The sequence below is a fragment of the Cordyceps javanica genome, chromosome 1 (genome assembly GCF_051103115.1).
Source record: "Cordyceps javanica chromosome 1, complete sequence".
In the NCBI taxonomy this organism is placed as follows: domain Eukaryota; kingdom Fungi; phylum Ascomycota; class Sordariomycetes; order Hypocreales; family Cordycipitaceae; genus Cordyceps; species Cordyceps javanica.
Window position 1 is genome coordinate 1,502,100 of NC_139295.1, and position 19,907 is coordinate 1,522,006.

A 19,907-nucleotide genomic window follows, 5' to 3' on the forward strand; every position below is an offset into this window, starting at 1 on the left:
ATATTGCTATTGCTGGTACAGTGGGTTTTAGCGGCAGGATGCACTGAATTTTCCCGGGCGAGGGCGGTACTGGGTATACTCGGTAAGCTTTAGATGTGTCACCCGGCCCAGCGACAAGGGTTGCTGATGGCTACCAGTACTATGTACTGAGTACAAGCAAAGGCCACAGGGGGAAGCCAGTTATTTACACGTGGGCACCAACAGCAAATAACATTACTTGATGGTTGGGTCAGGGGTGGCAATAGCGAGCAAGGTTTGGGTTCTTATCCGCTGAAAATGTCTCGGGCCACTCTGAGCGGGTCTCTTGTTGGCCTCAGAGGCTCAAGGGGGTGTGCGGCTCTTTATCGCTCCCACGGCTCGCAAGCTCCAGCTTCAGATGTGTGTGTGTGTCGGCGTGAGAAAGTGTGAAAGACTGGATACGACTTGTTTTCGCTGTGGGACAATCCAGGAGCGGACAACAGAGACTGAAGGTATAAAGGTGGTGGTTTGCCCGTTTTGTTCAATGGCCTATGTTGCAATGTTTTGGTCAATGGCTTTTCTGCCATCAGTCTCTCTTAGCAATGGACCGACACCATGCTAGGAGCCGGCCAACATACGACTACGCCCGAGGTCGCCGGCTACCGACCGGAGCACCGCAAGGTCCCGAAGCCAACACATGACAGCAATGCTACAGCACCCAAAGCACGTTTGCGCTATTTCCGAATATTGTGATGATTACGAAAAGCAAGACTCTGCCACATTTGATTCGACTGAATGCCACATTCATGGCCGACTCGTCGAAGCCCAACTACGCAGCTACGCAATTACTCAGTACCAGCGCGACTCTTGCTTGACCCTTTTCCAGGTGTCGGTACACAACACATGACGCTCGGCCCACGGCGCGCCATTTTTCTGGCAATCTCGCTGTGGATCTGGCACAAGCATAAGAACGGCCTGAGGCTCTGCTCGCCTAGCTCAGCCCCCGAACCTTGGCTACCGGCCCTGAGCGCCGCTAGCAACCGACAGTGTCGCGGTGTGTGTTGCATGCCGTTGCCAGTGACCGGTAGTGGCTGGGCTCCCCTGCAACCCGCGCTATTACGTAGCTTGGGTGGCCCTTTGTGCTCTCGCATCCCTGTCGCTGGACGGTCAGAAAATTTTTCTACGTGTCATTCTAGCGCGTGTCTCCTTGCGTGCGCGATGCTTGTTTGGGCGTCGCTCCTTTGTTGAAGTTCCGACGTATTGGGCCGTCTCGGTACCAATGGTAATGCATTCCTGCATGGTGGCGCTCCAACGTAAGGCGGCTAAACTTGACGCTTATGAGAGAGCTGATTCTGTCGCTCGTGTCACGAATTTGACATACAGCGGGATGAGGGCTTATAGGCCAATCGTAATTTACTTCAAAGCCCGCACTTCAACTCTTCGTACCAGTACTCCGTAGAGTGGGCAGCAAAAGGCTCATTGGAACAGAGGTCAATGTTCCCTCTTCTCTGCTCCTCTCCTCGTCACAGGAAGTCTGACCCAAGTCAGTGGAGATCGTGGGCCTCTGTTCCGCCCAAGCACCAAACAAAAACAGGCTCATGGCCCACGGGGTGGACATGTACCAGTAAGATGATGGTGCTCAAGTATGAGCGTAATAACTTCTCAAGCTTTACTTACTTCTCCTGGCCGGCTTGGTACATTGTGACCAGCATACTCATTAGTAAAGGGGGGGGGGGTATGATCAGGCACTCGAAAAACAGGCAGACAGGAGACGGTTTGACCGTCATGAGATTCTTGTTTTCTTCTTTGTTCAAATAGCACTGAGACAATGGCTTGAGAAGGGGCTATTCCAGGCACCGGGTTGAGCGCCGGCACGCCCCGTGGAGCGGTATCGCCGGGCGCCAATCTCCCTGCGAGCCAGGCCAAGCGGAAAAGGAGGAGGGAACAGCAAAGAGGCTGAAATTCCGCCCCCTGCGAATAATTACAGTGGAATACAACCGCTGTAATCATACTGTAACACGGCCGTGCTGTACTGACCTGTACCTGCAGATTAAAAGTAGTCCATCATCAATCGCCAGGGCTCGTATTTCGACGGCCAGCGAGAATTACTCGGAGACACAAAGCTACATGGATACTGCCCCGGCTTCTTCTCACACACCCCTGGGGAACAAAAGCTCCATTCGGGCAGTGGGCCTTTACTTACCCAGTAGGGAGGTCGTCGGCCCAGGAGCAAGGAGCTCGGCATTGCTTTCGTGGTCAAGGGAGCAAGGGAGCTTCCAGTAAGCTAGGTAGAGCTTCCTGGCTACTGTGAACTACCCTACAGCGTATGCCATATCTTGATCATGTATCAGCTCGGGTATATCTGTTGTTTGATGACTGACTCTATTGTTGCCAAACGTCTGTCAGGATTGCATAGTGGTGATGTTTTCGTCTCCGGTATTCTAAACATATTGTGGTGTTGGTCAAGGGCAAAGTACGTCCCGGGTTCGACGTACATGGGTCAGGAGGAGCTATCAGATACGCACAGCTGCATCATCAACAGCAATACAAAGTATACACATATCACAGGAGACGTGTTAAACACAAGCCATACTGCCATCTTAACATGTACGCAAATATATACAGAGCACAGCCACACGAGCATGAGCACGCAAATCACGACGGCGGAGTTCTGATGCCACGCAACCGTTGTGCCTCCTGCCCTGACCCCCCCTCCTCCGGCACCTCTGGCGAGTCATACCTGCTCGGGCGGTAGCGATACGCCACGTTCTCCCTGTCCCGCACGAACGAGTCGATGCGCTCCTCGCGAGAGCGGCCCGCGGCCGCACTGGCGGTTCGCTGCACGGCGCGCCCAATGTCCGCGTTGCGATCTTCGGCAAACTCGACGTACTGCTCGCCGATGGCCAGCGCGCGGTTCTTCTGCGCCAGGGCGCCAACCAGACACATGACCACAACCAGTGCCGCAAAGAGGCCGTTGCTCATGTACACGGGTGCGGGCGGCGCACCGCCGTAGCGCCGCCGCCGCTGCTCCTGGTGCCAGGCCTCCCAGTCCTCCCAGGTGGCGTTGCGCGCGGGACTGCCGGGCTGGTACCGCCAGTCGCGGTCGCGCTGGCGGAGATGGCTGTTGCCGTCGCCGTCGCCGGCCCGCGGCCAGCCCGCGCCGTGCAGGTCGTAGAGCTGCCGCCGAGACGGGTCGCTGAGGAGATCGTTGGCGGCGACGACGAGGCGGTACCGCTCCGTCCGGGTGGCGGGCGAGAGCGGCGGCGCGGCGGGTGTTGCCGGTGGTGTCATGTCGGGGTGGTAGAGCTTGACGAGCTGGTGGAAGCGACGCTTCGTGTACGGGTCGCGCCAAGATATCCCGAATATCTCGTAGGGCGTCGGGTACGGCGAGCTAGGCCATGGCGGCGGCGGTGTGGTGTCGCGAGACGAAGAGGATGGCGAGGAGGATGATGATGATGATGTCGTTGCGTAGGTTCGACGGCGACTGCACCGGCTGGCTGTGGTGGCTCGGCGTAGAGATGGGAGACGACGATTCGTCCGGTACATCGACAGTGTAGACCTATTCTGTGCAAACGAGGGCCGGGGAAAGAGTGAAGCGCAGCAGGCCGAGCACAGGGCCGTGGCGGGCGTCTTACTCGGCATTTTTTTTCGAGTGCGCTCTTTGCTGCTCGTGACCGCTGGGCTGAGCGGGCGTCTGGCGTCCCGGTAGAGGCGGACGAGTCTCGTCTGCAACCCAATGAGGCTCGGACAGTTATTAGACGCCCAACAGCCAAATATTCCAATAGTCGATGTGCAGATGAAGCATGTGAGCAGCGGCCGTTGGATAATAATCGAAGAGTGGCGAGGAGGATGGCACACGAGGCCATTCGCTCTTCTCCACTCGGGCGTCGGCAGCCGGTGGAGCCGGCCGAGCTACATCATCAACCGATCGCGTGGGGTCAGTATGTCGCGGCCCCGGATAGTATTTTTGATGAAGGAATAATTATAATGTGACGGGTGGATTTGCTGCAGACGGGGCAGATAAATTTGAATTTTGGTTACAGTCATTATGACTATTACCGTCGCTACCGCACTGAAGAGGTTACTATTTCCCGGGCTAGCCTGTCCCTGGTGTACCGCTTGACAAAAACGGCGAGGTAATTTAATTGATACGGACAATTAACACTGGGCTGAGGAGAATGAGAATCTGGTTTCGACTGGTGAAATGAAACTATAAAACTACTTTTCAATTTGCATTTGTTCGGGCACCCACCCAGTTGCGTGCTAGTCCTGACGAGTGCAATGGCTCTGGCATCTACACTGTCTATCAGGCAGTCGAATTCCAAAATGAAAGATCTGTGGCATCCTATTTCTTGACTAAATCCAAGTTTAGGGAGCCCGTACTATCTGACATTTAATTTCACTATTTCATATCTTTGATACGATAAAAGTGTGACGTACGAGGTCATGCTCTGCGATCAACATGCATCGCCACGCGGAACAGGCACGGATACATACTTATTCCAAATCATTTTATCAACGGAACGTGGGAGATGAAGCGTATGCTATAATTATTGAGTAACATCTGACCGAAAAACACTCCGGCCTTCGGCCTTGAACGGGCTGCTGAGAGCCTCTCGTGCCTCGGTAAACCTGGCGCTGACCCCATTGCCCTGCCGCGCCAATTAGGTGAGAATCTTGGCTTTTCATGATAGGGAGCTATAATTATGGAGAATCGGTCGTGATAAGTGTTTTCTGTCCCTGCTTGGAATTTGCCCTAATTTCATCTTATCCAGGCCGCCAAGCTATGTGGTTGAAGGGTGGCATCGGCGCGGAGCAACAAGGTTTATGCGATCTATGGATTTTGCTGGTCACTTTGAAGTTGAAATCGCGGCGCCCATGCCACAGACGTGCTTAAAAGAACACACGCTGCAACACTCTATCGCTATCTTAGTAGACGTGTTGAAGGTACTCGGGCCTCGCGTGGTGGGGTCCGTCGGCAGACATAAGTAAGCTCGTTGTGAATGTGGCGAATGTGCCAAAAATAATTTAACGCTTACTACAACGATGGCATCACATGCGCGGATTTGATCACCTCCTTCCGTGATTGCGTCTCTCGCACAAGGTGCGGTGTTATTCTGCTTCCATCCTAATCTTGGTCGTCGAGATGGCTGCTGGCGGGGAGAGAGGCTCACAAGAAAAATGTACCATACGACACTGTGAACTATGAAGAAGATTCGTGCCGACTACGATTCCTATACATATGGGTATCATGTATAGAAGAAGAAAAAAAAAACACAAAAAGCGTTCTGCTGCGGCGAGTCACGGATACACCCGTCGAATCATTTGCCGAAGCCCGTGCGAAAGCGACGACGCCATCCCGATGCAGACAGCCTCACGTCATGTCAGGCAACGCCGCCCCATGTACAAGATAAGAAGAAAATGCCCAGAATTAAGAAAAGCGTACCATAAGCTAGGAAATCGACAAGATGTGATTTATGCGATTGCTCCCTTTCTCAGATCAATCTACCCCGCACGGCACCGTACGCGTTCCCCAACCCGGGTCGCCTTACTGCCGTGATTATTACTCGCAGACCATTTCGCCAATGCAACCCTCTTATGGTAGATCATAAGCTAGAGGAACAAAAGAGGCTGAGACACGAGCACAGTTGGCCAGCTTCCGGCTCAGCCGCGGCCAGTCGGTGAATTTTCGTTTTGTCCTTTTTTTTTTGTCCTCGTTTCGGTACTTGTCTGTACCGGCCCCTCGATCCTTTTTGTCTGAGCCACCGGCATCTCTATAAGAGACCTCTGTGCCCTGTCGAGTTCAACCATCATGCCAATCGCACGCAATATCGAAACTCTCCACCGTTCTTCTGCGTACCCTGCCACGCTGTGAGATATAGTAATATTGCATTACGTACGGCTGCAGCAAACGGGGTGTGTGGTGAGACAGGCATTGGCCCCGTCTTTCGGGTGCATATAAGAAAGAGCGTTTTGAGCTCAGCTCTCGGAGGAGAAACCGAACGGCCGGGAGTAGAAGGGCTCGGAGCTGAGTCCGAATATATATATATACATATAGTATATATATGCAGACTCGGCGCCGAGTAGAATCCCGCCATGCTGCCTCGATGCGTACCCGCCAACGACATAGACCATGAGCGCCGAGTCGAGGCGGCATCTCACGCAGCGACGAACTCGATTCCGCAGCAGCACCAGCAGCGAACGCGGCACCGTGACCGAGGTGCTCGACCTGGCGCAGCACGTGTACCCTACTGCCCGGACAGCTGAGTTTACAGCCAGCGTCGACGACGAGTCCAAGGTCTTTGAGATGCGCCCTGCCGTGCTCGTCGGACTCGGGCTCACCATGTTGTTCCTGGGGCTGCACCAATGTCTCTGCATGTATGTCTACTTGTTCCGATGGTGGTATGGAAGGAGAGAGAGAGAGAGAGAGAGAGAGAGAGAGAGAGAGAGAGGAATTTCTGGTTTATCCTGTCTTACACGCACACCCATGTCTGACACATTTTTCTTTACCCGCCCGCAGGCCGCCACATGGATCGTTGCAGCGTCACGGCACGGCGAGCCGGCGCCTCTTTTTGTTCTTGACCGTGTGCAGCGCCGCCGGGCAGCTCATCGCCGGCGTGCATGATAGAGCCCGGGCACGCGGCGGCGGCGGCGGCGGCGGCGGCATGTCTGGCGTCGTCCTCCTTGTGGCGCACAGCCTCGTGTCGGTGGTCACGGCGCTGCTGCTGCAGCGCGACGGTGGCACAAGGCCCCCGGGTCGGGCCCTCTCCGTGGCGGCGAGCCTGCTCCTCATGACGGCCGCATTGTCGTGCGCCGGCGGCGCCATCTGGGCACGCGCCGCCCGAGTCCCCGTCCTGCTCCCGCTCGCGAGCACCGGCCTCGGCTTACTGTGCCTGAGCCGCGCCGAGTTTCAGAGGCCGCATGACGTGGCGGCCGCGGCGGACATGAACCGTTATGGGGGAGGCTTTCTCTTGCTATCGAGCTTCCTGGTCTTTCACACTGCTTGGCGTGCTTCGGCGCGGTGTTCTCCATGTATACGGGTTACTCCTGTTAGACACCCGCCATGAGTCGCCTCGTACCTCCTATCAATGAATAATGCGTTGATTCTGCGAAAGAGAATAAAATAAATAATATGTACTATTACATCTGTCGAGGAACTGTTTTCCGAGCCCCGATTAGTGTGTGATTATCGGCAACACGTCGCTTTCTTCACAGGTTCTTCTTAATGTCCTCGGCCGCACCCTTGGCCTTTCCCTTGGCCTCCTCGGCCGCGCCCTTTGCCTTTCCCTTGAGTTCCTCGGCCTTGCCGGCGGCCGACTTGTTCCCCATGGCGTTCTCGGACGCCTGCTTGACTTTTTGGCCTGCCGATTCTGTTTGCCAAAAAGAGTTAGCCAACTTTTTTGCTACAGTTCATGATTGTGCACTGCCGCTGCAATTCCTCTTACCAGCGGCATCAATGCCGTCAACAATTTTGCCGCTCACAGCCTTGTCCACCGTCTTAATGCCGTCCTTCACCGTCTCCGTGGCGGTCTTTTGGTAGACGACCGTTGACGAGAATGCGCGGGCGGCGCTGGCGTTGGTGGCGCGAGGGATAGCGCGGGCGGCTGACCGGAGAGCAAAAGACATGATGCTAATCTGTATGGTTTTGACGTGGTTGCTTCACCGGAGTTTAATTTTGCAAACTAAAGAATTTTGAATTTGAAAGAAACGAAGATTGAAATCGCCTGCAGGCTGCTACTCATATTCGGGCTACTTTGACCCTGGTTAACCACTCGTGAACCGCTACTATTACATCATTGACGTCACTCAGGCATCACCATACTTATTGTCGCGCCACCTTGGTTCTTAGAAAATGGTTATACCCATTCAGGCGCAAACGATCAACCAATTACCGCATCAAGTTCGTCCCATCATCGCCGTTTTGCCCTTGTTTTACACTCACAATTCCCATGTTCTAGTTCTTCTTGCTATATTACAGTAGCCTGGTTCTCGGCATCGATGCCGAGATCGCGCCAACCAGCGCTGTCTATGATTGGTTTTGCTATACAAAATGCAGGACATGAGCACAGTCTGCAAATAATGTTACATATCTAACTGGAACGTAACGCATCGACCATGCCACGCATGACGCTCTCAGCCGTGGACGGGTCTATCCTCTCGGTCGGGCCCAATCGCATCATCTTGCCTACCAAGAACATAAGCTTGCCCTGAGGAAACTTGTCGTAACGCACGAACTCCTGCAGGATTTTATCTTCCCCCTGCATCGCCTCCTCAGCAATCGCGACGTATTCGTTCTGCGACAGTTCGTGGAACCACAAATCATTTGCGTCAATGGCGGAGCTCACGTCGCTGTCGCCCATCTCTCCGAGATATACAGCTACGAGAAGCTCCTTCGCGACCTTGCCCGTGATTTGCTTCTGGTAGAGATGGTGCAGCAGCTGAGCTAGATGGACCGCGGGAACCTGCGCACACTCACCCTCCTGCGAAAAGGTGAGCTCGCCTGACGCGAGCGGCCCAGCCTTGTAAGTCGTGAGCCGACCGAGCTCGTGAATGACCCAATTGCCGACTAGGGTTGCGTAGCTCTTGAAATCTGGCTTCGCGCCAGAGCTCTGGAAGCTTTCACCAAGAATGTCGAGGACACGGTAGAAGTATTGGATCCTAGCGCCGTTATCGAGTGTGATGAGAGAAAGCGCATCTTTGGCTGTGAGACCGTAGTCGATAATAAGACTGTCGAGTTCCTTGTCAGGAAGCACGGCAAGCGATTCTCGCAAATGCTGAACCAAGTCATTACCAATGAGGAGCGGCTCAATGTCTGGATCTGGCATGTAGCGGTAGTCGACCTCGCCCTCCTTGCCACGCAGCCTACGGGTCTCCGTCGAACCAACAGCCCAACCGCGTGTTTCGCCAGCAATGACGCCGCCAGCTTCAAGTTCACGGATTTGCCGGTCTCTCTCAGAGATGATGGCATCTTCCACAGATTTAACTGTACTGAGGTTCTTGATCTCCGTTCGCGTTCCCAGCGGGATATTGGGGTCTCCGTTTCTGCGCACCGAGACGTTGACATCTGCACGCAAACCGCCAGCCTCCATACCCGATACGCAGGCATCCACCGCGTTTAGAAGAAGCTGGATCTTTCGTACAAACACAGCTGCCGTTCTGGGATGGTGCATGTCTGGTTCTGTGATGATTTCGATGAGAGGTACGCCGACACGGTTAAAGTCCAGCCACTGAGTGTTACCCAGTTGGGCCAGGGTCTTGGCCGTGTCCTGCTCGAGCTGAACTTGCTTGATGCTGACTTTCACGCTCTCACCGTCTTCGGCCGCGATACCGTCTCTGGCCAACAGCGTGATGTGGCCATTCTTAGCGAATGGCTGATAGTACTGTGTGATTTGGTAACCAGAGGGCTGATCCCACCAGAAGTAGTGTTTTCGATCGAAACGACTGAGCTGTTGGATCTCGCAGTTGAGCGAGAGAGCGGCGCGGAGAGCAGGAATCAGAGGATCCTTCTGGAAGCGCGGCTGGCTGCCCGGCATGGCCACATCAAAGAGTGCAACATGGCTATTGGGGTCATCGTTGAACGAGGTGACGGCGGAGGAGAAGAGCTTGCGTGGACTGTTGAGCTGGGCGTGAATCTCGATGCCGACCGTGAGCTCCCAGCCCTCGACAGTCTGGTTGTCCGACTTGTTTTTTTTCTTGCCGTGCTTCTTGGCTAGTTTTGCCTCGTCCTTGAGCTTCTTGCGAAAGTTGAGGGGCGCGATATCGGGTTTAGGTGTCGCGGCGGCATGCGGTGCGTCATGGAGGTGTCTGACTCGATGCGCTGTCAGGGTCGTGGTGGAGGGGGCGAGGGTAGCGGATCGGGTGGAAAGCGGTCGTGTAACTGCACAGCGCAGCTTCAGGCAGCCGTGTGGAGAGATGCGGCCCGCGAGTAGATACCTGCTCAGGTCTGTGACTGTCTGTTGTGGCATGGCGAGGCAGAGCAGAGCTTCGAGGTCAAGAGTGACGTGTTTTTTTTCTTCGGGTCCGACCTCGGCGGCGGACACGAGAGAAAGGTATGATTCACAAGAAATGTGCGCAATATATGTGGCGGACAGGACTGGCTTAGAACGACTGGCTGGAATCCTGAAATAAGACCCAAGACTCTGGGTTGGGTTGCCGTTTCTGGGCCCCCAAGTGGTGGGCGCCTGGCTGACTTGCAGGCTCTGCGCCGCTTCCTTGAAATTCCGAAACACGAAGGGGAGCTGAGGCTTGCAGGATGGAGTACCAAGCACCAATGGATCTGCTGGCAATGCGTGAATGAAGTCTGGATGGTCAGCGGAGAGGTGCGTGGCAGGAGGAAAAAAGCTGGTGGTGTTGCAGGAACAGCTTTGGTGGACCCTGGCCCATGATGCGAAATGCAAGCCCGCTAAGAAGTGACTATGTCGCGCCGTGTCAAACGGCGTTGCATCAACTGCATCTTCGCAAACATCCACCTAGAGCGAAAAGAAACGGACAAGACATAAAAAAACTTTCCCACGGCACTCCATCAGCTTCAAGATCGTCGGTGAATTTCTACCCCTGACGTGACACTTGTATTCTTTTTATAGTTGGGCAGCAACAAGGCGTCCGCCCTGACCACCAAGATGTCGACTCTCTCAGCGGGACCGTGGCAGCCCAACCAGATCCAGCTCCGGCTGAAGAGGCAGACTGGACAGAGCGCAACCCGCGCATATATATAGTGACACACTATATATCATCGATGTACTTCGCTCTACACAAAGCCTACCGGCCGCTGCTGCTACCCCTCCATTTCATCTTGCTGCCGATAAAACCGACCGCTTACAATCTCTTCCGTCTCGTTACGAACCGCGGAGCAATGCAATACCAGACGTCTATACTTCTCATGCCGAATCCGATTGCGCGCTTCCACGCAACACGCTATTCTCAGACATACAGTCACATTTACCCTTGCCTTGCATCATATGCGCCCCCGTGAAGCCAGACCCCACGTGAGCCGTCAGAGGCATAGTGATTGCGGAAGCCGGTGCTACTGCCAAACGACAAACTTGCCTTTATTGCCTTGCTAGCTTTAAGGTTTGGGTGACATTTCTTCTTTCTTTGCTCCGTTATTCCATATAGTATTGCTTCCAGGCGCGGAACCTTTCTCTTTACTTTCCGTCCGGACCATCTGCCTCTACGGACCCTTCCCTGTGATACCGCGGAAGCCTGCACAAGACAGCCGCTCTAAGTGCCTAGCGGAGCAATTTGGAGTCGCTTGCCACAGATGAAATTGAACCAGACTCCAGAAACCATGGCATCCAAGGGTGGAATATCCAATGGGAAAAGAAGTTCGCTCAGCCGAGCATCTTCTTCGCGACGACGGCCCGGTCGTGCGGTAACCATCGAGGACGTAGTGGACTCCGAGGACCATCTGCATCGAGTTTCGCAGGCCTCATCTCCAAAGATGAGCTCGGCTAACGGAGAAGTCTCACCGGAGTGGTATTCATACACAGGAAGCGAGCCCCGTCCTATCGCCGAACCGAACCGTGGTGACGGTGTGCCGGCGCAGGTAACCGGCGAAGGAGGAGAAGCCCCTCAAAAACCCAGTTCAGGGGACCCAGCGACGAAAGAGGAACATCGAGCTGCACCTAATGCTTCAGCTGAAGTCGACCAAAGCGTTCCGAAGAAGGAGGTGCTTGGAACTTCTCCTGCAGCCCAGACCAGTAATCCATCACCTACGCCTCGCGCTTCAGAGCAGAAGGTTGAGGAAGATGCTCACACCTCCGAGGCTGGCAGACCCCCAACACTGCGGTTTGCAGAAAACCCTCAACCCCATCCTCTACCATTTCAAAGTCCAATGGGGCCGTGGGCACATCCTCATGTTCACGGCCAACCTGTGCCGCCGCACTACAGGCCTATATACCCACCGCCTCCGTTGCCGCTGCCACCGATGTCCCCCCCGCTCTTCGGAATGCTACATCCGCCTATGCTGCCGCCAGAAGGACAAATTTCTCGCTTTGAGCCGCGGAATCTAAGTGGCTATGAACTCCTGGCGTCTAGACTTGCTGGATCGGAGTCGGAGCTGCCCATCCCGCCCATATACCGACGATTCAAAGATCTTCATCACCGTATCCTGCTGGACCTGGCGGATGAGCTTACTATTCTGGAAGAACGGCTGCAGCACCTTGACGACCTTGATGGGATGAACCGCAGGTGCAGGAATGGGTTCCTTCCGGCCTCTCGCCGACTCGAGGAGTCGGACCCTAACGAAGTGACCACGGCCCGGAAGCAACTGAAAGATCAGGCTGCGTATAAGCTATTTCAGTATTGTAAGCTGGTGATACTAATATTTCGCAGGCACACCCCCATGATATCTCGACTAATAACATCTTGCAGGTACGCAATTTGACCTGCTGAAGAGAGTGAGCGAGTTTAGAGATGCGATGCCCGAAGAGGTCAACGAATACAGATCCTTTCTGGCCGCCAACGCTCCCGTCGTGCCCAGCGAGATGCGGTTTCTCGACAAGACGGCCGATTTGCTGTGCCTGTCCGACGGGCCGTACTACCTTGATGAGGAGAGTCTCAGCGACAGCCAAGCACCTGCCACCCGCACGCCGCGCCTGCTCGAGGCCCCGACAGCCCCTAGCGCTGTCGGCGTTGGCGGCCCTCTGGACCAAGCGCGTGATTACACGGCGGCGGCGCGAAGCGGGAGCAGTAATGGTAAGCGCCCGCGGCCACTGAGCCCGGTCACACTGCGGCACATGCTAGTGGGCGCCTGCATGGCGATTATCCTTCCTATCCTCAGCTTCCCCATCATTGCCGGGTTCCTGAGCCGCATGACAGTCGTGGCGCTCGTTGGGCTGGGCATGGCCGTGGTGGGCGTGCAGTCCGGCGCATACGACATGTTTGCCGGGCGGGCAAGTCCTGTGGACAGTGCCATTGCGTTGGGAATATATGCTGGGTTTATGATGATTGTGGCAGTCACATTCGGGGGAGGTGAGGTGAGGTGAGGTGGTGGTCTTGTTGTCGGTTTGTTTTATCGATTTTACCGGTTTTGATATGTCCTTTTCTGCTTTTATACACTGCCAGCTCTGAATATACCCCGAACCCGACTTTTCGACCCCATACCCTGTTGCTTACTCTTTGGCCAAAGATATATGCTCTTGAGCAGTCGCTGTTTTTAGATTTCATGCTACCAGGTACTCGTAATATAATCTGACCCTCACTTACACGGGACTATCTACTTAACAGTTCTCTCCCTCTCCACCCACCCAAGCAAACAAGGTCCACTGTTGACCGGCCCAAGTCCCACCAAAACGTAGCCCTAGCCCTGCACGACATGTAAATAAGTAAATAACGAAACCCGCTCCAACATCCAATGGGCGAATGGTTTAGTGGTATAATACTCCCTTAGCATCCGATCTTGTCTCTTCGAGACTAGGCGACTGCTCACTGGGAGTGGTCCGGGGTTCGATTCCCCGTTTGTCCATCCGAAACTTGTTTCCTTCCCTTGAGGGCGAATGGTTTAGTGGTATAATACTCCCTTAGCATCTACCGTACGGCAGATACAACGATTGGGAGTGGTCCGGGGTTCGATTCCCCGTTTGTCCAACAGTTACGGGGGCAAGTTTCCTTTTTTGCAGTCTTGTCCAAATTCATCGTCCTATTTTTGTGGCATGTTCGTGTTTACCTATACTTGATACTTAATTGAAGTGGCGGTTGGATTATTGTGTGCTATGCTGGAGTGGGGGGGCTGGCGGCTTACACGCGAGTACTATGAATAAAGTGAGTAGAAGAAGAATAAGATTCATAGACTGAGCCTACCTGAAATTCTTTTGGTTTCTTCGATAGTCCTAAAATTTATACGAGAACGATCTCTCTCGTCTGCGATGCGTACGTGAATATCTGTACCTGTACTACGTGTCTTTGACAAACGTGTGCACCGTTCCATATTGCGAAAAGCCATGTCTGACTACGGCATGATAACACGCCAATTCAACGTAGCATCATATCTTGGCTACAAATCAAGGCAGAACCTCTGTATAGGCGAATCCAGCGACAGTAGATAATAATGATAGAGCCCGTAATCCGAGCTCTTTCCCAACACACTGCCTGCTGGCCGCTTCGTCGTACCGCCACTTACACCAAGCATCGCCACCTCGGCCGGCGTTCAAAATCAGGACGGCCCCCCCCTTGTCGCACAGCACATCGCATTTCTCTACTGCTCAGGTCTTCATAGATCAGCCTATCTGTATGTTTTGCCTTGTCAGCTGAACGCACGGCTCTCTCGTCGCACCCGCTGCCGCAGCAAACGGAATACGCGACGCGAGAGCACCGGCATACGTCGAGGCGGCATAACAAACGGTCTTGTTTATCATTTTTGATGAACAGCCCACGAAGTCAGCGTGGCTTGTGCGCAGTTCTTGAGCAACTGACTTTTCGCCTGCCGTGAGAGGAGGCGAAAAAAAGTGAGTCTCTTCTGAACGTGTACATTGTGCTCTCAAGCTTTCTTCCTTTACCAGTCTGCCAACGTTGCATCTGCATACTTTCTTCATCCACTCAGAAACAAATTCTTCTCAATTGTAGAAGCTGCACCTCCTAAGAGATATACTAGGTAAATCAACGCTTCAATGTGCTGCGAGTATTCGTTTCGCTAACTGCCTGACCGAGATTCATCACACCTCAGACACGCCTTCGCAATGCCTCGTCTTGCTAGCCTCACTGCCTTGCTCGCTATCATCGTGCCTGCAATTGCAACCCTCTGTAAGGAAAAGCTATGCGAAGAGCCTCCGCTGCTCTCGTTAGACTAACAGCCTTGTTCTCCTCGCAGCGGATGGCCAGTACACTGAGACCATCGGGGCTCAGGAACTCGGCAGCACCATCATTGGAGGTACGAAACTCTTCTCGATCGCTCTCAGCTCACTTTCTGACAATGATGTTAGGAACAATGGTCTACTCCATGAATTACTGCTCCATCATTCATAGCACTCGATGCTACACCTCGCTCTCCAGCGGCGGCCCGGCTCCCACCTCGTCGCCTCCCGTTCCGACCTATGGCCAGCCCATCAGTAGCGGCGCCTCGGTCCCCATCCCGACCCCCAGCACCGTGAGCAGCGGAGGAACTGTTGAGAACCCACCCTCGACCACTCCTGTCGTCAGCAGCGAGAGCGTCCCAGGCGGCGAGCACACCGGCACCACCAGCACCACCGGCACGGAGGGCGGCGGCAGCTCTACTACCCGGATTCCTGATGTGCCCACTGGCGCCGCGGTCATGGGGGCCCCTGCTGTCATGGGCAACGTCGTTATGGCCGCCCTTGCTGCCCTTGTCGTCTAAGAGCAGTCTATCTGGCGCTCGTGGAAAGTTTGAGTTTTTTTTTTGGAGGCCGGCTCAGACGTATCGGCTGGGTAATGTGAGGGGCGGTGTTCAAGCTTTATAGCTTCTGGCTGTCTTGCTCGCGCCGATTAGATACCCTAGCAAGGAGACATGGACCGATTGTCGGGATGCATGTGCGTAGGAATAGCAAAAATTCGAGTCTAGTCCAGTGAATCGAGAAACTAAACTAGTCATCACTTGAACGCAGGTTATGGATGCAGTTTAGTAATTCTCATCAAGGCCCAAATGGAATGGTATCTAAATGCTAGTATACAGTGGCATTCTCAGCCCAATATTTCGAAAAAAAAAACACATATTTGATACTTATGCAACACCCCGGAGATACTTTATGTAGCGAATCGATCCCCGACGACATATGCCCACAGCATATTCGTTTCTAAAGCGGAGAATTTCACACAGTTGGATGACAGACTGGACAGCCTCCACGCACCTTATCGCGTAGTAATCTCGCCTTCATGACCTTCATCCCCACTAGAAATCGGCCATTTTCCTGGCTGTCATCGCCGATATCAATGTCCAATTTCCCACCGCGATTGAGCATTTCCATCAAATGACTGACGTGGTACACGTGGCCGCATGCATAGCCCACCAGCGTTTCCATCTCGTACTCGGTGAGTGCCTCTCCGCAGCCAACACAATGGCCTGGTCTGAGTACCTTGTCGGCCTTGTCTACTCCCGCAGATTCCGGCTTACCCTCAACATCGCCAGGTTTCTGGTCCACCTTTGGTTTCCTGACTGGCAACACTGGCGGCTCAAATTTGACGCCGCGGCGTTGTCCTGCGCGTAGCTCTTTTTGTTTCAGTCCCACTTCGCTGCGCATGACTGTCGCAGCACCAGAGCTAATGCTGTGCTGAAGTTCGTGCTCCTTCATCATGTGTGTGAGACCTTCCCGGAGGCCTTCGATCTCAAGTCCTTCAGGGATGCGTCGCACTAGTGTGATAGGGTTGATCGCCGTGCCGACTTGCTCTAGAAGTGCCCGGATGAAGCTTGGTTTGTCCATACTATAATCAAGCAAGTCATTCCACAGATCCGGGTCGTCTTGTTCCTTGACAAACTCAATTGCCTTCTCTACATTACGAAGTCGATCAATGATCAGATACAACGCGCGTTTCATCTGCCCTGTCTTCGAGTAAAGATATACTAGCTCATCGTAGTACTTGTGTTGCTCGCATTCTTCAACAGCCTAAGATCCGTTAGTCTGCGATTACTCGCTAATAATCTGAATTGCTCACCTTGTCAAACGTGTACGCTGTCGATGTTTTCAAAAAGTCCATCAGAAGAGTTCTGTCATTGGTCGCGAAGAGTGTGACAACCAAATCGGCAAACTCGTCTACCAACGCTCGACTTTCCAGAACCAGGTGGTCGCGGTTCTCTCCAGCATGTTCCTTCACGCCGTCTCCATGCCATAGACCGCGGAGATAGAAATATAAATAGAGAGGAAGCTTCTTTGCTCGGAGTTGCTCGACAACTTGCTTGGGGCCAACTAAGCCATGCTGTGCCTCATCAACAAGTAGCGTAATTGCATCCGAGGTTGCATTGGCTAGGTCCTTCTTCGTCATTCGGTCGACTCCACCAGCAGGAACGCGCAGATTGATGAAGCCCGGAATATCGTCGGCCACTGCTTCAGCAAGATGGTTATCTCTAATAAGACGGAAAACGGAATCTGCGTCTTGAAGTTTGATGTAACATTTGAGAGCTTCCCGCTGACGCCCTCCAGTTTCATACAGCCTGGCAAGACCTTGATTAACTATACGCCAATCTCTGCCCTTTTCCCCATCGTCAATGCTATCTTGACGCACATCTCGGAACTTCAGCTGGTTCTCAAGTGCTGTCGTAACTGTCTTGATGTCGAACAGCTCTGGAGACCACAAGTCGAGTAAGTCTCGAAAGCGGGGCTTATCATTGTGAATATAATGACCAAGGACGACTTCGTACACCGTACTTGGTATGGGCGGGTGCATAGGAGCAGAAGGGATATAGTTTGTGATCTCATCAAACTTCTTTGCCCCAGCAAAAGTCCACACCCACTTCTCCCAGCGATCGGGAGAATGCAACACCCTGCTGCAAACTTCCGCTGCCACAGCCCATTGGCCATCATCAATGAGCTCTTTGATCCAAAGCTCGCCTATTCTCTGCTTCTCCTTTTCCACTGCACTCTGAGCACCTGTAGTAATCGAGTCTGCAACTGATTCGTCCTCGAAGACGCCAACAACACCCTGATTAGTTGCAGCAGTCGGCAGGAAATCGCCCGATCTGTCTGCCAGTATGTCTGGATTTTCATCTAGAAGTTCCCATGCTCTGCTGTATTGCTCGTGCTCTAACAACCAGGCGAGGTGGTCACTTAGATCTCTCTTGGTTGCCAGTATACAATCATAAGGACTGTGGACAAAAATTTTGGCACCAGGCTTGCTCAAACTGGGATGCACGGGGAGCGGCCCTGGTCTGCCTGGCCCACCTCGTATTGTTCCACTGGTACTGGCTGTTCTAGAGCCGGAAGCAAAGTCATCTCCGCTGTCTTTGCTTCGAATACTGGCACCCGAGCTAAAAAGAGCTCTGGGATTGATGGCAGCATTCCACATCTCACTTCCGAGCCCAGCGATAGTCTCTAATGCTCCCTTGGATGCTACCGCGCTCGCGGCGCTGCGAGCAGGCAAGACACTGAGGTGATAGTCGGCTGAAAAGAGACGTTCATAACGACTCACTACAAGCTCCTCTTTATCGACCTCGGCTTGTGATACAAGATCGATCAGACGGAGCTCCGGTGGCAGGTTATTCTGACGCTTCCTAACGCCACCCGAAGGCTCACTTTTCGCAGAGCTTGTCGAACCTTGGTGACGATAGCGCTCGGCAGCGCCGCTGCTCTGTTCTTCATCTTCATCGTCTTCCGGCAGGGAAAACGCGAGAACAAGAAGAAGATTCGGCGTGTAAAGAGATAGACCAGAAACAATACAGTCAATGCGTAGGCTAGGTGTATTAGTTAGTCCTGCGATGTCAATGCCTGAAGTATGCTTACATTTTGGAAATTTCAGCACGACCAAGTGCTTTATTCGCACCATTATTGGAAGGACCACTGTCAGGGTGAACATTAATCATCCATATCATTGGGCCCCAGCCAACTAGTAGGCGCTCCAGGGTCGGTCTTTCTAGCTCGAGTTGGCCCTTGAGTTTTCCTGTGGCTCTAGAAGCAGTCAAGTTCTTTCGTTGGGAATCCATGGATTCGTCGCTTTCAATTGCTTTTTCGTCAATCCATTCGGCGCGACCTTTCCAGACACTAGCCATAGTATCCCATTCCTCGGTTTGTGGCCTATCAATGTGCCCGATGCGTTTCCAAGCGTCGTCGGAGTCGGCACTCGCGTGGTGCAACTTGGATCGCATAATCTTAATGCCTTGCTCATTGAGCCAGACAACATATTTGCCTGAAAGAGACCATTTGACTGTATTGATTGTGCCCTCTCCTGAATGTAGAATCGTGTCTTTGCCAGTGTTGGACCCTAAGCCCATACTTCCGAGCCAACCAGATGCAGTTGCAGCCGCTGTTCCAATCGTGGTCGATGTGCTGCGACCTGGACCACCTCCTGATGTGAGAATTAACTGACCAGCTAATCCACCCGAGATGTACGAACGGTCTGATCTGAACTCTGGTGACAATGCCACGCTCTGGACGGGACGACCGAAATTCCGCAGCTGGACGTCTTTCATATCAATCAAAGACTGTACGCATACATTGCCATCCATAGAAGAAGTTGCTATGTGTATGTCGTTGGATGGGGTCTTTGGTATCTGTGAGGGCTCTCTCGAACGTTTAGAGGCGGCTGCCGGAGAATCATCCTGAGGTTTTTGCTGGGTTGGTAGTTTTGTAGGTGGTGCGGGGACGGATCCATGATCTGAAGGTAGCGGTGGAGGGTATGGAGAGATCGATATCGATGTGACGGAAGCGGAGTGGGCGTGGTATACTCGAAGCGGCTGGAAGGTGGGAAGTTGAAGAACGTGCTGAGCCAGTTAGCTAGTTCTATGATGAGTATATAGATAGCTGTTGCTTACAATATTGCCATTATGGGTGCCGAGGATCTGGATATTGTTAGTTATAACACGGAATTCAGCAATTTCGGAATCTGACCATCTTATCGCCAGCGACAAGAAACGCGCTGGTTGCGTCACCATTGCGATATACCGCATTTAAGTGTGGTGTAAGCCTCGAAATCTTGAGCGACGGCTCGTCATCTTCATCGTCGTCGTCGTCATCGTCATCATCTTCTTCATCTGCGTCTTCGTCTTCATCCTCCTCATCGTTGTCGTCGTCGTCATCGTTCTCGCTCTCGTTTTCGTCTTCGACTTCCTCCTCATCGGCCTTCCCTTGCTTGCTTGAAGGTACTGCTGCAGCATCATCTTTGTTGCCAGAAGATTCAGTCTTTCTGTCGCTGATATCATTTCGCTTTATTGGCGGCGGATCTGGGGCTACCTGAGCAGCTACCTGGTCTGCTGTGCTTGGCGAATTAGGCTCCTGATTGGAGTCTCGAGGAGTTGCGACACGGTCCGGCTTGATGTCGCTACCAAGCTCTTGGACCTGTTTTGTCATGGT

The 19,907-nt window shown here is 53.4% G+C and overlaps 7 protein-coding genes and 2 non-coding genes across 9 annotated transcripts; 5 read left to right on the forward strand and 4 right to left on the reverse strand.

The window, feature by feature from the left end:
• Positions 1-2,613: 2,613 nt before the first annotated feature.
• On the reverse strand, positions 2,614-3,600 carry V2A60_000473 (uncharacterized protein; the record flags this gene model as incomplete). The annotated part of the gene is made up of 1 exon (XM_083251844.1): positions 2,614-3,600. One exon carries the CDS (start codon positions 3,598-3,600, stop codon positions 2,614-2,616), a length of 987 nt encoding a protein of 328 aa, XP_083107970.1.
• A 2,491-nt stretch (positions 3,601-6,091) lies between these two features.
• V2A60_000474 (uncharacterized protein) lies at positions 6,092-7,025 on the forward strand (the record flags this gene model as incomplete). The annotated part of the gene is made up of 2 exons (XM_083251845.1): positions 6,092-6,336; positions 6,551-7,025. 2 exons carry the CDS (start codon positions 6,092-6,094, stop codon positions 7,023-7,025), a joined length of 720 nt encoding a protein of 239 aa, XP_083107971.1.
• Positions 7,026-7,167: 142 nt separating this feature from the next.
• V2A60_000475 (uncharacterized protein) lies at positions 7,168-7,584 on the reverse strand (the record flags this gene model as incomplete). The annotated part of the gene is made up of 2 exons (XM_083251846.1): positions 7,168-7,328; positions 7,404-7,584. The coding sequence occupies 2 exons, from the start codon at positions 7,582-7,584 to the stop codon at positions 7,168-7,170; spliced, it is 342 nt and encodes a 113-aa protein (XP_083107972.1).
• Positions 7,585-8,048: 464 nt separating this feature from the next.
• On the reverse strand, positions 8,049-9,923 carry V2A60_000476 (glutamyl-tRNA(Gln) amidotransferase subunit PET112; the record flags this gene model as incomplete). Its single annotated transcript, XM_083251847.1, has 1 exon — positions 8,049-9,923. One exon carries the CDS (start codon positions 9,921-9,923, stop codon positions 8,049-8,051), a length of 1,875 nt encoding a protein of 624 aa, XP_083107973.1.
• A 1,322-nt stretch (positions 9,924-11,245) lies between these two features.
• On the forward strand, positions 11,246-12,944 carry V2A60_000477 (uncharacterized protein; the record flags this gene model as incomplete). Its single annotated transcript, XM_083251848.1, has 2 exons — positions 11,246-12,263; positions 12,331-12,944. The coding sequence occupies 2 exons, from the start codon at positions 11,246-11,248 to the stop codon at positions 12,942-12,944; spliced, it is 1,632 nt and encodes a 543-aa protein (XP_083107974.1).
• Positions 12,945-13,314: 370 nt separating this feature from the next.
• Positions 13,315-13,423, forward strand: V2A60_000478. The gene has a single exon. It is a non-coding gene; the product is annotated as a tRNA-Ala (tRNA).
• A 25-nt stretch (positions 13,424-13,448) lies between these two features.
• V2A60_000479 lies at positions 13,449-13,545 on the forward strand. Its single transcript has one exon. It is a non-coding gene; the product is annotated as a tRNA-Ala (tRNA).
• A 1,088-nt stretch (positions 13,546-14,633) lies between these two features.
• On the forward strand, positions 14,634-15,268 carry V2A60_000480 (uncharacterized protein; the record flags this gene model as incomplete). The annotated part of the gene is made up of 3 exons (XM_083251849.1): positions 14,634-14,697; positions 14,765-14,824; positions 14,877-15,268. The coding sequence occupies 3 exons, from the start codon at positions 14,634-14,636 to the stop codon at positions 15,266-15,268; spliced, it is 516 nt and encodes a 171-aa protein (XP_083107975.1).
• A 451-nt stretch (positions 15,269-15,719) lies between these two features.
• V2A60_000481 (CLH domain-containing protein) lies at positions 15,720-19,904 on the reverse strand (the record flags this gene model as incomplete). The annotated part of the gene is made up of 5 exons (XM_083251850.1): positions 15,720-16,511; positions 16,561-18,292; positions 18,342-19,318; positions 19,370-19,396; positions 19,446-19,904. The coding sequence occupies 5 exons, from the start codon at positions 19,902-19,904 to the stop codon at positions 15,720-15,722; spliced, it is 3,987 nt and encodes a 1,328-aa protein (XP_083107976.1).
• Between the last annotated feature and the right edge of the window lie 3 nt (positions 19,905-19,907).